The sequence below is a fragment of the Monopterus albus genome, unplaced genomic scaffold (assembly GCF_001952655.1).
Source record: "Monopterus albus unplaced genomic scaffold, M_albus_1.0 scaffold64.1, whole genome shotgun sequence".
Taxonomy (NCBI): Eukaryota; Metazoa; Chordata; class Actinopteri; order Synbranchiformes; family Synbranchidae; genus Monopterus; species Monopterus albus.
The window spans coordinates 506,771-519,098 of NW_018127944.1; the positions used below are offsets into that span (position 1 = coordinate 506,771).

A 12,328-nucleotide genomic window follows, 5' to 3' on the forward strand; every position below is an offset into this window, starting at 1 on the left:
TTTCCCAGACTATGAATCAAATTTCATGCTAAACAGATCTGTATGAGTAAAACCACAACCAGGCCTTTAAATCATACAGTATTTTAGTCTCAAAAAGCTCACAAGAAAGGACAGAGTGAAAAAGTGAAAGTAATATGGGAAACCAAGCCTGTTTCCTGGTAAAACGGCAGAGTAAGAAGATTGGGAAGAATTTTAAAAGGCTGCAACCAAACAAGATGGAAGACAGAGACTGGATCCTGCCAGTAAATTATAGAAATGCATTGTTAAGTAACGACGGACACGGCTGGGGGCTGGTCAAGACGCTGCACACAAACAAAATGCCCTTTTCGTGTAAATTACTTAAATATACTTTTACATAAACCTGTCAAGCCGATTTTTGGAGGTAAAACAACTAAAAGGGTGGGGATGAATTTAAAACAGGCTACAAACATACTACAAGCACAACAAAGTCTGGTACCTGTCTGTACATTTAAAATATTTAGCAAAATATAACGGGAGTTCATTTTGCCTAACAGAAAGTTAGTTTATGATACTGTAACTACATTAGTTAATAAATGCGACACAACCCAGCTGTTGTTACCGCTGTTTCCTGGCTTCGTAGAGTCTTCCATCCTAGCCAGTTACGCATCTAATTTAGTTTTTTTATGGTTAGAGCTCACCTTTCGTGTTCAGATCCCTCACTGTTCGTGACTACCTCTCAAATACTCTTCCTGCTCTCAGTAATACATGCAGTTTTCTACACACACATCAGTGGTTATACCAACTTCAGCGTTCTCTATCTCTATTGGACAACCGCGTTGTCAATCAAAAAGCGGACCAATTGGATTGCTCTTAAACTGTAAAGACGTGGGCGAGCTTGATTGAACTTGACCCTGACCGTAACCTTTCCTTTGCTGTGATGTCTGCAGAATTAGATTGGATTTCGACTTTTGCTGGTTTACATCTGTCTCTAATCCCTGTTCCTAATCTGTTCGACTCTCATGGACAGAGAGAAGGAATAAGCGAGTGAGGGAGAGTCTAAATTCTATGTATTGTTCTTGCATTGCCATAATGCTTTTATTTAAAAGTTGTTTTGATGTTCTTAATGTGGAAACGCCTTATCCTGAAACCCCTTGATGGAGGTCTTTCTCTTATTTTTATACTTCAGTATTATTAGTGATAACTGAAGTCTTTACAATGTAAAGAAGACCAGACACATTTTATTGAGCCCATTCAGGGAAATTAAAGACAACAACAGAGTAAACAAAAGGTTAGGAAATGTAAAAAAAAGGTGTAATCTTAGCCTATAATCATTTTAAACCAGAAGGTGGCACCACTTACTCACTGTGCAGAAACAAGATTTTCTATCACTAAATAAAATAGCTTAATAAAAATGTTTTGTTAGCAGGCTGTAAGTTTCCCACATGAACACAGTGTTGTGTCATTACACTCAGTTCTGTTAAACAGGGATTAAATGTGCATGCTGCCTGAATGTAAAGGTTTTTTATGATGATATGTTTTTTATTTTGTAAATCTTTCTATAAATATTTAATATGTTGTTGCATTATACATGTTAAATGTATTCCCTGAAGGTAATCCGCATCTCTCATAGATTCATGAGGAAAAGATGTGCAGTATAATAGGCTTTACTATCTTTCAGATATTGTTCTGTGAACATGCCCTGTTTGTCTTTGGGTGTTTTTTTTTTCTTGTCAGAAATCTGCTAATTTTTACAGAAACGGTACTGCCAGCTCTGGATGTTGGGTCTCAAGACGTGTATATACCGGGCACTATGTAGAATGAGGCTACCTTGGCTTCTTGTGTTTTGATTTTGACAATTCTTTAATTTAAGATGCAAAGATAAATTGCTGAGGTACAACTTTAAGTTTTCATTTCACGCAACTTCCTAGAGATTCTCATGCTCTTTGCTCTTTGGTGCTTATTTCTGTGGTAATTCTGCACAAATCATGTGTCAATCAAACCATATGGGTGGTCTCCCTAGGTGGCGCTCTTTCCTTTGCCTGTTCAGTCATTGGGATATTACAACATCTATCAACGTCTATTTTTGAAGAACTGGACTGTAAATGTAAAACAGGTCAGTGTGAGACGATTTGTCCCAGGAGAGTCAGAAGACTGTGAGTGTTACAAACAACAAGTGTGAACTGCATATTGGTTGAATCACAGCTGTGTTGTCTTTGTGAGAAAATGTTATAATTACTGCTGCTGACAAATGTTATGAACTCCCCACTGACTTTACAGTCTAGACATCAGAGTGGATCATTGCAAAAGTTATTCTTTTTTTAACATTCTGGCTTTTAATGGCTAAAAACATCTAAAAATGTGACTGAATTGCCTGGCAGATTTATTCTGACACAGTAATCCACATCTCAAGTTGGAAAAAAAACCCCTGAAATGGCCAGATTTCACCTAATAAAAGGACAGATGGAGCAGGCTTATCATATGCAGCAAAACAAACAACAGAAAAAAAACCTAAGAGTTAAAATATATATACACATTTGAATCTGAGACAATAAACACTAAGACATCTTTATGCATGGTCCAACCCCCATGACCCGTGTAGCTCTGAACAAATGCTAAAAACTATTTGCAAGTCCTAATTGACTCAAACCTTTTATATCTTGCAGGTCAAACCCTCCTTAGCAGAAAGGAGGATACATAGAGTCACCAAATAAAGCCACAGCCTGAGGCAGCGTCAACAATCCATCCATCACTGTTGAGTGAAGAGAAAAACCACCACGTGCATCTCAACAAAAGAGCAGGAAGGTCTTTCATAGCTTTAAAACTCCAGAGCCCAGTCTCTTGGCCATCAGTTAGGGGCCCTGAGAGACAAGAGTTTCATTTCCTGACTATATATGTACTAAAGGAAGTTACAGTCAGAGTTTTTAGCCTGTATTAAAGTATGTCTACTTGCCTGGAAGGCTTTGATTCCACCGTGTTGTAGCTTGTGCTGTCTTTGGTGCCTTTGGTTACATATGTTTTTTCTGCTTCCTGCTTGCTGAGTTTGTTAATATATCTGTTAAAAGCTCCTGGGTTGCCTTCGGTCTGCATTCGGGTCCAAATAAGTTATGAAAACTGTGACAATTTTTGTTGGACCAGAACTCGGTCTTTTCTGATGAAGCTTTAAGTAAATCATGCAGCTAAAAAGGTAAAGGTGTTGAGGAGCTTTACTCTCCACCAACATGTTGCAACCTTTCTGTATAAGCTATAAACCATGGTTTGGCACTGTTCATTAAAATGTTTTTTCAAGGATTAGGTCAAAAGCTGGTGAAGCTGCTTTTACCCTCTGAGTTTCTGGAATGGCCCGCCAGATGGCACAAGATGTGCGCTGACACTGACCTCGTTTTAGTAACCTCTCTATTCTAAAGCCGTTGAATATAGGTTTAATCCTGTTTATATGAACATTTATGTGCATTTGTCTGCAGGGGGTGATCAGGGTTCCATTGGAGCCCTCAGTCTTTATGAACTGTATTTTTATGGTTCATTTGAACTGCAATTGTGTTTTTAAGACTAATTGCTATGTGTAAATGTTACAGGTAGATACTGGAAGCAGAACGTAGTCAGGATTTTAGAAATATTAAGGTCATCACGTGTGCAAACCCACCCAGTACAACGACGGTCAATGTTGTTTAATCAGCCAAATGTTCGGTCATGTTTTCTGTACATTTCATCTCCAAACACGGCACAAAACGACCACACAAATGCCAAGCGTCTACGGGGAGATGATGAATGAGCATAAAGAGATGCAAAACAACCACAAGGATTTTTCTTGGCTCCTTTGGGCTTCACTTACAGTTTTAACATTACATTTCCTACACTGTAAATTAGTCCCTGAACAGTGATGAGCACACTATCGTCAGCAGGACATTGTCTCTATCTTTAATTAATGTAGTAATGGAGATTCAATTTTGCTGTTTGTTTATTAAATTGGCTCCTTGATTGGCTAAAAAATAATCTGTTATTCAGTGTAGTTTCCTCCTATGATTGAGAACTAAAAATATAGTGAATAAGAACCAGGTGACCCAAAGGCAGACACTTGGAGACAGGATTTATTGTCAATGAATAAATTATGTGCAGGAGCACAATCATACTGAAGAGCTTGAGAGGCCTTTTTTTCCTCGCTTCAACCTGTAACCTTTCTTTTCACTCAGGCAGTCTAAAATGTCAAATCTGCTGGGGCGTCGGAGCCACAGGCGGCCACTGCTTTACTGGTAAACACACAGATGACTAAAAGCAGGCTTCTTTTCACAACCAGTGAAAGGTTAGACTGTTAATGCAGGTCATGTGGGGCAGAGGCAGTGGTGGCGACACCTGACCAGTCACATTGGTCACTGTCTAAACTGACCTGGAAACATTACTCTAGACCAATGTTTGTTAAGTGGCTTTAAATTAATATTATTATTATTATTATTTTACTGTTTTACAATACAAGAGATCAAAATTAGTCCCTCCATTTAGCATTAATAACTGTTCATTAGGCGACTTAATGCAAAGTGTTCCCCAGTCTTAACCTCTCACATACACTGTGTATTGTGTATATGTGTATTGTCATTCATTATATGTTGCATAGTGTCCACTTGTTAAACTTGACAACCAACAAACATTTAAAATAAACCGAAATACCTGCATACATTGTGTTTTAAACCCGTCATTAGACAGTTTATACTAGGCTCCTTAAACACAATGCTAGAAAGTATTTTTTCACAAGAGCTGTACAATTTTGAGGTACTTGAACTACTGCTTGTCTATTTTCTACTACTTTATCCTTCTACTCACTACAGTTTAGAGACAGCGTGCACTTTGATTCCATGACACTTATTTGCAGATTCACATCAATAACATAAAATATAATCAACAAATAAATTATGATATGCAGTTATAGGTTTGAAAGTCACACACTAACTAGAGGTTTATAAGTGATTCATGAGAGCCCTACATTAAGCTGCTGTAACATTAAAGTGATAGAGACACTAATGGATCAAAATTTATAATAGTCACAAATAATAAATATACATTTCTTTGGAATAAGCAGTTGTTTAAATGTATTTTGATGTTAATAGTCTTAAAAGGTTGCTTAAGTAAAGTTTGGAATGAAATGACTAAAAGTGGATATTTACAGTGTGGTATCGCTTATTTTACTTAAATAAAAGACGAGTACCTTTTCCACCAATGCTTAAAGTATTACATGAAAAAAATGTTTAAAACTGGCATAGTCACATTTGTTTATGTAGTATTTAAGTCAAACTTTAAGTTTGAAAAATAAATCAATAAACACACTGAAACTAATACAACACAATGCATTTTTATTCACATTTGTTTTTGTAGTATTTAAGTCAAACTTAAAGTTTGAAAAATAAATCAATAAATACACAGAAACTAATACAACACAATGCATTTTTATTTTTACTTAATGAAGTAATAATTATTATACATTTCTCTGGAGCAGAAAAGTCTGAAACACTGACCAGATGTTACATTGACCCGACCTGAAATATACAGCTGGATTAGAATTTGATATGGAGAAGTGATCCCGGTTCATAGAGATGAATTAAACTGACAAATGTGATGGTCAGTTGTGTTCTAGGCTGAGTGATTTATGGCCTTTGGGGTGAAAAACAGAGCCGTGCGTATTTGAGCATGTTTTAATATCCTTGTTATACATCACACGTACACAAGTACACAATCACTACAAACCCGTGTGTCCTGATATTTATATTAGCTTCATGTCTGTACAGACCTTTTCTAATAAAGGTGTTCTACATGACAGTGCAGCAGTGCTGCAGGCAAGAACAAATATTCAAAGATATATAACATTAAAACATGATAGTGTACAAATTTATTTTACATCTAATCAATCAGCACTGCACTGTGGGTCGACAAACTAGAAGCCAGCTGAGAACAAGTTGAAATCTTCTTTTAAAAAAAGACACTTTCACATGGGATTCACTACAACATTTTCTCCTCTCTCTCCCACGGAACTGGATCCTGGTCCTCCTCGACCTGCGTGTTCCTGCGCCCTGTCCAAAAGTGCTCCACATCTGGGAAGGTCTTCTCCTTCTCCTTCTCCTGTGAGACCGCGTTGGGCACGGCGTTTGCTCCGATCTCCGCTCCGTTTCCCTCTGTTTTTGGACATGTGTTACTGGGGAGGTGCTTTGAGCCTCTGCAGGTGACGATTAGCCAGATGTTGATCAGTCCTTGGCGCACGTCATCGTACATGGTCATTAGGATCACCGGAGAGAGGGCGCTACATGCGTAAAGGAGGACTTGCGCAAAGATGCTCAGACCCACAGGAGGTTTGGTGTACCCAAGTCTGATCCAGGTGAATGCCCCCCACTCTGGCAGTAGCATAAGCCCATGTGCTCCGCTTAGACACAGTAACACTAGTGTAACCTTGCTCTGATGCTGCGGACTGGGTGCGTGGTTCACTGCGGTGTGCAGTGTTTTTGTGTAGTAGGCAAGGGTGAAAATGACCGGCACCAAAAAGGCTGCAGCGGGGTAAATCTTGTAAAACAAACTCATGAAGTCAGAGGCGCACACTGGCATTTCAGAAACGCAGATGGAGTCGCGGCCATACGGTAGTAAAGTTGCAAAAAGCATCTGCGGGATTGGAAACATCATGGACACAGTCCAGATAAATGCCAAGGATCCGTGTATCCACGTCAGGCTGTAGAAGGGGCCCGTAGCCGTACTGGGAATCAAAGTGTGTTTGGCTCTAGTAGAGACTGCAAGGATTAAAGCTTTTGCAACCAAACACGAGTGCTGGAACCAGTCCGTGGTGCTGCAGACAAAACTCCCAAGGGTCCAGGTCTGCTTGTAGTAGGTGACGGCGCGCACCGGGGCGCACAGTAAGAGTATCACCAAGTCTGTGGAGGCCAAAGAGGCGAGGAGCGCTTTCACCTCAGAGCCCTTTCCGTTTCTGAAGTCACGGATGAAAATCACCAAAACGAGCAAATTCCCAACTGCTCCGGAGACGCAGATCCCGATTAGGATGACAGGCATGGCTGTTCTGGTGTCATTCCCATGGAGAAGTTGAACTCCTCCAACGAAATCAAAAAAGGAGACATTTGCTGGTCGATTAATATCCATCTCTTCCCCTGTAACGTTAAAGTTCGAGGCCCTTAAATTGACAAAAAATTCAGTAAGCAAACAATATTTTTTGTCTTTCTTGTTTCTTTAGTTCCGCTTTTCCTTCGCAGATTTAACGTCGGATGCGGAGGAGCTGTCCAGGGCGCTGCTAATGGGGTCGTGGTCGCGTCAGCAAGTGGGTGAACAGGCTGGCAGGTAGACTATTTCGAGTGCTGCCATTTAGCATCGTCAACCACTCACGTCATTTGATCAGTGTTGCCCCAGACTGCAGCCAGCCCAAATGAGAGCGCAGCGTGATGCTATTTACACTGAGAACCTGAGATGGGATCATGGCTGGTGTGTGGTGTCAGAAGTATGTCAAAGTTACCAATGATATGACTCTTCTGGAAATCTTTTAGACTAAAAATGCACATTTAATAGTTGATGACAAGCAGCAGAACGGAATTAACGACAATAAATGGCATGTGAAGCCTTGTGGAATTTAAATAATAGTAAGCAGGTCACCTTTTGAAATACTTCAGCCTCATCTTAACATGTGCACACAACCAAAAGATTTAAAGTTTTCCTAAATGACTGAATCAATCCCTCAAGTTGGCATTAATTCACTGTTAATCACTCATTTTTGACCTTATCCCATAATTGCCACTTGTAGTCATGGTGGATGCTGTTACCATGGATGGATCATGAGACAACGGCCCCCAGGTACATACATGTAAAAAGCCCCAACCTCTCCCACACTTATGAGCAACACTCACAGATGGAGCAACCACATATTTATGATCAGTTTCTTTATAGTCTTTTGCTTCTCTTTTCATCCATTTGTGTTCATTTTTACTCGCTTTGTATCTCTTTTGGGTCATTTTGCACTTATCTTTACTTTTGTGTTTGTATCACTTTGTAGCTGTTTTTGTTTCCTTTTGGCATTCAATTTATTATCTCAGGGGAGTTTCTCTGTCTTTTTCTGGTCATTTTGTTTCTTTTTAGTGGTTTTGTAGCTGTTTTACCTTGTTGAACAGATCTCATGTGGTAACTTAAGGTCGAGGATTATTAACAGCAAGCAGTGACTGAGTGATAATGATACAATATAATGATTTTGACTAAGAAAGTCTATTTAATGTCATGGTTGATAAGGTCAAGATCAAGACCAAAATGGATCCTTTCTTAAGTTGGTCAGTCCCAAAAACAGAATAAACACAAGTCAGATGGCTTTTTTTTCACAAGGCCATGTTTGTTTTTATAACTGATATTATAACTTATAATTGATATTATTAGAAAATGTCAAACACCAAAACGTACAAAATTTATAGCAAAACTAAATGTTTTTCTATGAAGTTAGTATAAATTGATATATGACACACGTTTCTTTGACATTTATTTAAGTAATAGATGAAGTCATAAATACAAATGAGCAAACCACATCATGTCTTATTTTACTGGCAGTATTAACATTGTGATTCAGGTGATGCATGAGTGCATGATGCTGACTGCACCACTGGGAGAAGAGTGTTTACTTGACTTGAAGAGCATCCGGATGGTGGAGGGGAGGAAGGGTGAGAGTGGGGGAAGAGGTGTTGGGGGGTGGCGAGGGAGCCCACTCAAACATTTCACCTCCTCTAAGAGGGATGGTTGCTAGGAGACCGGAGCCACCATCACAGTATGGGGTTATGAAGATGTGACATGTCATAAAGTAGTGTGAGATATGTGCGGATAGAGAGGCTTTAAAGTGACTCTGGAGCTTCAGATCTAATGAATGAATAGTTACAACGGTGTTGCAGAGAGAAAAAAGACTCTTGTGGTATTTAAAGGGATGATATAGTAGCACAAGCAGGGGCACTGCCTTCACAGCATGCAGTAATCAGGGATATAGTGCAAGGCAAAGAATACAAACAGGTTTCAGCTCTCACTGATTTCATTTCTGGCAGTGTAACACAAATGTAACAATCAAATGAGCATTTGTTTACAGTGAAATGCATTTTAGATGCGCTACATATTTTCATGAGTCTAGGATTAACAACAACATAAATAATAATACTAGCCTAATTTGTACAGTACTTGTCATGCAGAGATGCAACAACACTAAACAAAATGATAAATTATGTCAAGCAAAAAACAACAACAATAATACAAAGTAGTATATTAGATAACAATATCACAAAACATCCAAAACAATATCAGTAAAACCTGTAGAAATGATATAAATAAATATTTAAGCCCTGGTAAGGTATGATTACCCCAAATCCAAAGCCAAATTAAAAACACGTGTTATACTTGTTAGGTAGCACGTACGGTAGGAACAGCGATGTTTTGAGCTAAATGCTAACATGCCATAATGTTAATCATTTTAGAGTAGCAGTATGCTAACATGTGCTGATTAGAACAAAACAGTACGCACCATAAACTGAGGAATTTCTTAAGTGCTGGATAAAGCGAAACTTGACCTGCTGATGCCACTAGTTGAAAAGTCAGGGCATCACCACTGTCAGTGGGGCTCATCCTCTGGGAACCTTGAACGGCTGCTCAAAACAGTCCAGTAGTGATAGACTTAGAGTTAGGCTGACTTTGCCATTAGAATGCCTAAAAATGAAATAAATGGACAGCTTAATATGGATAGGTTAAATTTGGCTTCATAAGTGTAAGGGCTTTGGGATTAATTCTCAGACATATAAAGACGGCCATTGTTGGAACCAATGGAGTAATGTGCTTTATTTTGCTGTGTAGGTCAGAATCCTGATAGCACCAGTTAGATATTGATACATGTTAGACAAGTAATAGGAGCATTCAAAGATACATGATTGTGTATCATCTGCATAACGGTGATATTTGACATTCTGACTTATAATGATGTCCAGAGGGAGCATGTAGTCAGAAAATAGAATGTGATACAACCCCATCTGCTTCTCAAGTCTAAAATACAATGAATGCAATCAGTAGTGACAAATACAGCAATTAAACCTAAAAGAAGGAAGACTGGCACATTACTGGAGTCAACGCAGATTTAAAGGACATTTATTACTTTGAATGAAGCTGTTTCAGTGCTGTGGTTAGTTGTGCTTTGTGCTAATTAGTAAATGTTAGCATACTAACATGAAAAAACATTCTGCTTCTGTTGGCATCCTAGCTTTTGCACTTGGTTCAAAGCACTGCTGTGCAAGTGCTGCTAGCAAGACTGCAGACTCTTAGTGTGGTTCTAATTCATTGTTGTTATGAATGATAGAAATAAATCATTAAAAAGCTCTATAAATCCTGTTGACTTGGAGAATGTTGGGTTATTCTGTCAGTCATGACTGTAATTTTTCACTCTGTCACTTGAGAAAATAGTTTTTAAATGGCAGCAGTCTCGTCTTGGACCAGAATGTTTTCTCAGCAGGGTCCTGTATGAATGAAAGACTTCTTTTTTAACTGCGTGTGCTCCTGTGTCTAGTGTCTGGTACTTAGTCTGTAACTGTAGGGGGGGGGTTCTCTTGGGAAATAACCCAGACCAACTGAAATATACAGTACAGGCTAAAAGCAAATGCTCACAAGTTCTTTTATCTTTTTTTTTTTTTCATCTTTGCTTTCACCGGCCACTCCAGCCTAGACTGAATCAGTATTGTGTGTGAATTGGATCTCTCACATTCCCCTCCAGGGCTTTTACAGAGCTGGAGAGGGACAGCATAACAGTAAAAGAAAATGATATAGAGGAGGGGGAGTGCATGAACAAAAACCCAGAGCTCGGGAAGAGTCTAAATGAACTCCAGTAATGTTCCCTTTGGAAATATTCCACAGCAGAAGCAAAGACTGAAGTACAATTTGGACCACATGGATGTCTCTCCTTAAAAAGCAGACCTTGACAAATATCTGCCCCTGATCTCTTGATGTGAAAAAGCTTTTACAATATCAAAGAAAACAAATGCAGGTTTCTGTCATTAGCATCATTCAGCAAGATCAAAGGTAAAAAGATCTCCTCATAAACTATGCTGCTACCAAAGCCTCTCCTTTATTGATGTTGTCCTCAGAGGTGGAGAAGTGATTAAAAATTTGTTGTTGATGTTGCGACCCTGTTTTACATGAAAACCGGCTCCTTTCCCGCTCATCAAACAGAGCTCAAGATGGAGTTATAGCTCCTGATATCAAGTTTCTCCATAGGTGGTGAGAGAGACAGTTACCACGACAACCTGTGGATGGAAGCTACTTGACTTGCAAAGCTGCTCTTGCATTTCTCCTCTTTAACAGTTAAATGTGATTAAATCTGTATTAGATGTGCCATGAGCTGCAGGAAGCGTCATTATCTTCATCGTTGTTTTGTTCATTTGATTCAGGCATCATGCAAAGGGATAAATGACTCCCTTTAGCAAAAGGGCAGACTCCCACCTGCAAAATAGCAAATAATTAATGTCAGGCCTTTTTATAGTGTAGGTGGGAGAGGGAGAAGACAGAGATGTGGCTTTTCTTTTTTCTTCTTTATTCGTAAATTCATTAAAAGCCAAGACATACACAAGCGACTGCCTGGAAATATGGTAGTAATAGTCATTGTACAAATTTTAGGTTAAATAGGTATTATTCCTATCAGCTGCTTTTTAATGATTTATTGTCTCCGTTTTTTTATGCAGATGACTGTTGTGCTGCCACCTGCTGTGCCTTCCTGCTGTCTGCTGTCAGGGTTGATCATGCCCACATTACCTGCCACATTTATGTCATTTAAGTGTTTTAATTCAGAGTTATGCACAACAGTATTCAGTATACTAATTATGAAGTACTTGTAATTTACATAAGTGCTTGTACTTGTGCTACTTCATTACATTTCAGAGGGAAATATAGTACTTTTTATTTCACTACATTTATGTGACACCTTCTGATACTTCTCAGGTTACAACTGTGCAAAACATAAGACCAGTGGATCATGAACTGTTACTGTTTAAACAGCCTAAAAGCCCACAACTTCCCAAGCAGCCGGGATCTCAGACAGGTGGCTGGGTGACAGTTCGCAAGAGTCGTAGCTCCAAACGAATGTCCACGGAGCATCACCTGCCTGTTCACGTTTCAAATCGATTTTCCCCACTCAGCGACACACCCGCTGAGAAAACAACTCTGGTAATTGGAGACTCCATAGTCAGAAACGTGAAGCTAGAGACACCGGCGGCCATAGTCAAATGTTTTCCTGGGGCCAGAGCGGGCGACATTGAATCCTATTTGAAGCTGCTGACTAAGGATAAGCGTAAATACAGTAAGGTTGTTATTCACGTCGGCGCTAATGACTCCCGACTTC

General features: G+C 39.2%; 2 protein-coding genes across 3 annotated transcripts in view; both read right to left on the reverse strand.

Annotated features, from left to right (window-relative positions):
* Positions 1-734, reverse strand: part of mavs (mitochondrial antiviral signaling protein) — a 7,600-nt gene extending 6,866 nt beyond the window's left edge. The window contains exon 1 of one of the 2 annotated variants that reach the window (XM_020604233.1): positions 660-734. Coding sequence is in view for 1 of the 2 variants with exons in the window: in XM_020604232.1 (XP_020459888.1) it covers positions 581-628 (48 nt within the window). In the remaining variant the exon portion in view is untranslated. The other variant, XM_020604232.1, reaches the window with a different exon arrangement.
* Positions 735-5,943: 5,209 nt separating this feature from the next.
* On the reverse strand, positions 5,944-7,083 carry LOC109962442 (probable G-protein coupled receptor 151). Its single transcript, XM_020604153.1, has one exon. The coding sequence runs from the start codon at positions 7,081-7,083 to the stop codon at positions 5,944-5,946; it is 1,140 nt and encodes a 379-aa protein (XP_020459809.1).
* Between the last annotated feature and the right edge of the window lie 5,245 nt (positions 7,084-12,328).

What these genes read in the sequence shown, in the direction of transcription:
- LOC109962442 (XM_020604153.1), bottom strand. Translation starts at nt 7,083, where the DNA reads ATGGATATTAATCGACCAGCAAATGTCTCCTTTTTTGATTTCGTTGGA.